The sequence below is a fragment of the Macrobrachium nipponense genome, chromosome 44, assembly GCF_015104395.2.
Source record: "Macrobrachium nipponense isolate FS-2020 chromosome 44, ASM1510439v2, whole genome shotgun sequence".
In the NCBI taxonomy this organism is placed as follows: domain Eukaryota; kingdom Metazoa; phylum Arthropoda; class Malacostraca; order Decapoda; family Palaemonidae; genus Macrobrachium; species Macrobrachium nipponense.
The window spans coordinates 27,257,013-27,259,512 of NC_087221.1; the positions used below are offsets into that span (position 1 = coordinate 27,257,013).

Sequence of the window (2,500 nt, forward strand, 5' to 3'; positions counted from 1 at the left end):
CTTGCCATCTTACAGTTGATTTCAGTAGTCTTTTTCCACGAACATTTGGTGGTGAAGTTTTCTTTTCGCCGTTTGAATGTCGTTTGTAGTGAAGCTTCTGCGAAATTTTACGTTATATTTTCCAGTGTCCACTTCAGAGAATTTTCCAACAATATCTTGTGATAAATTGTTTTCGTCACTCTAAAGTTAACTTCAGGGATTTTTCCGACGAGGTTTTGGTGTTAAGTTTTTCTTCGCGTTATTCAACGATGTATTTCAGTGAATATCACCAAACCCCAACCGACAATTTCGGAAAAATATTTCTTTTCCATTTTTCAATTTGATATAAATATTAGTCTTGTTTAAGCCGAAAGTTCTCACATATTTTCACGTTTCGATGAATGAATATCTCCGAATCTCTTCAGTTTGGAGCCAGTGCGTTATCCAATAGGTTTCGCCAATCACTGTGTTTCTGTTGGTCCTCCCCATTTGATGTTAAAAACTCAAAATCAAGTTAATGATCTCAAAAAGTTTCGTAATCGCGATGACGTAATATCTAATTTCACAGAGAAAATATTCTCATAAAGAAAATATCTTTAAGGAAAACAGAGCATGAACATTTCTCTTTCTCTTGACATAATCTCACATTTCATGAATGAAATGATTTGGAGAATGACATAACACTCAGAGTGCAGACTTATAATTAGGGATGGACATTTCAGTTTCTCTTGATATATATTTATAGCTCAATAAGTTGCAATATTTTATGAATGTTTCAGAAATTTATGTGAACTAATTACCTTTATCCCGCTTTCCTGTGCACTTATTTCTAGAAATGTCATTAAAATTATTAGCAAAATTATTGCCCAATAACATGGTCATTTAATGGTCCAACAATAAGCTCTTTTATTTGCGTTTGCCTTAGGTTTTAATTTAACCAATGAATTTATTATTATGTATCTAATCATATTCTAAGCTGACTCGTGATCTTAATTATTTCCATTGGAATCTGATGTATATCAGAACCGGCATTAAAACCAAGTCTTGCAACTTTTTATTTTAATTTTACATTTTTGTTTTAACTTTTGCTGTAACAATGCCATGCAATTTCAAGAAAAATTTTTTACTACGGGATATGGGATAGTTGATATTCACATATATATTTGTGAATGAACGCAAATTTCAATCAATGTGTGATCTTGCGCTATTTCGTTCTTTAGTATTCAAATATAAATGTTTGTATTTGGAAGGAAATGCAATACTCATAGTCAAGTATAAACTGACGTAACTGTAATAAATCTAACCTTATTTTGTTTGTCTTTCTAGGGTTTTATCTGTTTGTTAGCTGTTGGGGTGAGTGCCGTTCCAGCACCCCAGTTCCGTGGATTAATCGGACAATCGGGAATCGTCAGACCCGATGGCAACAACGTCCAGTTCACTCACGCTCAAGCTGACAACTTCCTTCTTGTTGGACCCTCTGGAATCGTGACCAAGGACGGCAGGAACATCCAGCTCACCGACGACCTCCAGTTTGTCCACAGGGCTAAACGCAGTGCAGGTTTCGTCAGTGCCAAGGGCAACATCGGACATTCTGGAATTCTGAGAGCTGATGGAACCACCGACCTCTTCAGTCACGACCAAGCTCACAACATCCTGTTGATTGGACCATCAGGAATCGTCACCAAGGATGGCAGGAACATGCAGTTGACTGACGACCTGAGAATCGCTCACAGGTCAAAGAGACACTTGATTGGTGAATCTGGAATGATCACTTCTGACGGCATCCCCATCCAGTTCTCAAGGCCCGGAGTTACCATTCTCCTGGAAGGTCCCTCTGCTTACATTATGTCTGACGGTACCTTGGTGCAGAAGCGTGCCAAGAGATCCGCTGTGACCTATGGCAACGTCGTTGGACATTCTGGCCTCATCACTAACACAGGGCGGCAGATCCAGCTGCCTCCTGGTGTCTCAGTAGTCAGCGCTGGTCCTTCAGGAGCCGTTCTCTCCAATGGAGAAAACATCCAGTTCTAAGGGAGAAGCCATCTATAGTTTTCAACGAATGAACTCACTTGGTGATATCAAGAGATTCAAGATTTTATTTTTTTTTTCGAGATTTATGGAAAGAATTTATTTACAATAAAAACATTCTATAACAACAATACATTACGTCTCTTTTACATCCTGATTGTCAGGTGTCCATTAAGGTTAAGGCAGAAGGATGGAACTGAAATAAAATTTTAAACCGTCTATGTGTACAAAGTTCATAAACATCTCCATCTCACTGTCAGGGTTTGAAAAAAAATACTTCTAATTTATAATAGATATTGGTTGAGAAAAGATATAATATGTAACTAAATGTAAAATTCAGTAATTTAAGTTCATCAGAAGTTATCTAAATTCAAGATAATTCTAAAGTTTTATGATGAATGTATACTAAAGGCATATGGTTACGAGTCGACTTTCATGAAACAAGACACTTGTAGCTTGTTCTTCTAGAGGATGGAACAAAACGTATATCTCA

General features: G+C 37.1%; 1 protein-coding gene across 1 annotated transcript in view; it reads left to right on the top strand.

Annotated features, from left to right (window-relative positions):
* LOC135204131 (uncharacterized) overlaps positions 1 to 2,138 on the top strand; it is a 2,338-nt gene extending 200 nt beyond the window's left edge. Inside the window, exon 2 of the mRNA XM_064234134.1 lies at positions 1,306 to 2,138. Within this exon, the coding sequence (XP_064090204.1) occupies positions 1,306 to 2,010 (705 nt within the window). The 3' untranslated portion in view covers positions 2,011 to 2,138. The remainder of the gene's footprint in view (positions 1 to 1,305) is intronic.
* The last annotated feature ends 362 nt before the right edge of the window (positions 2,139 to 2,500 follow it).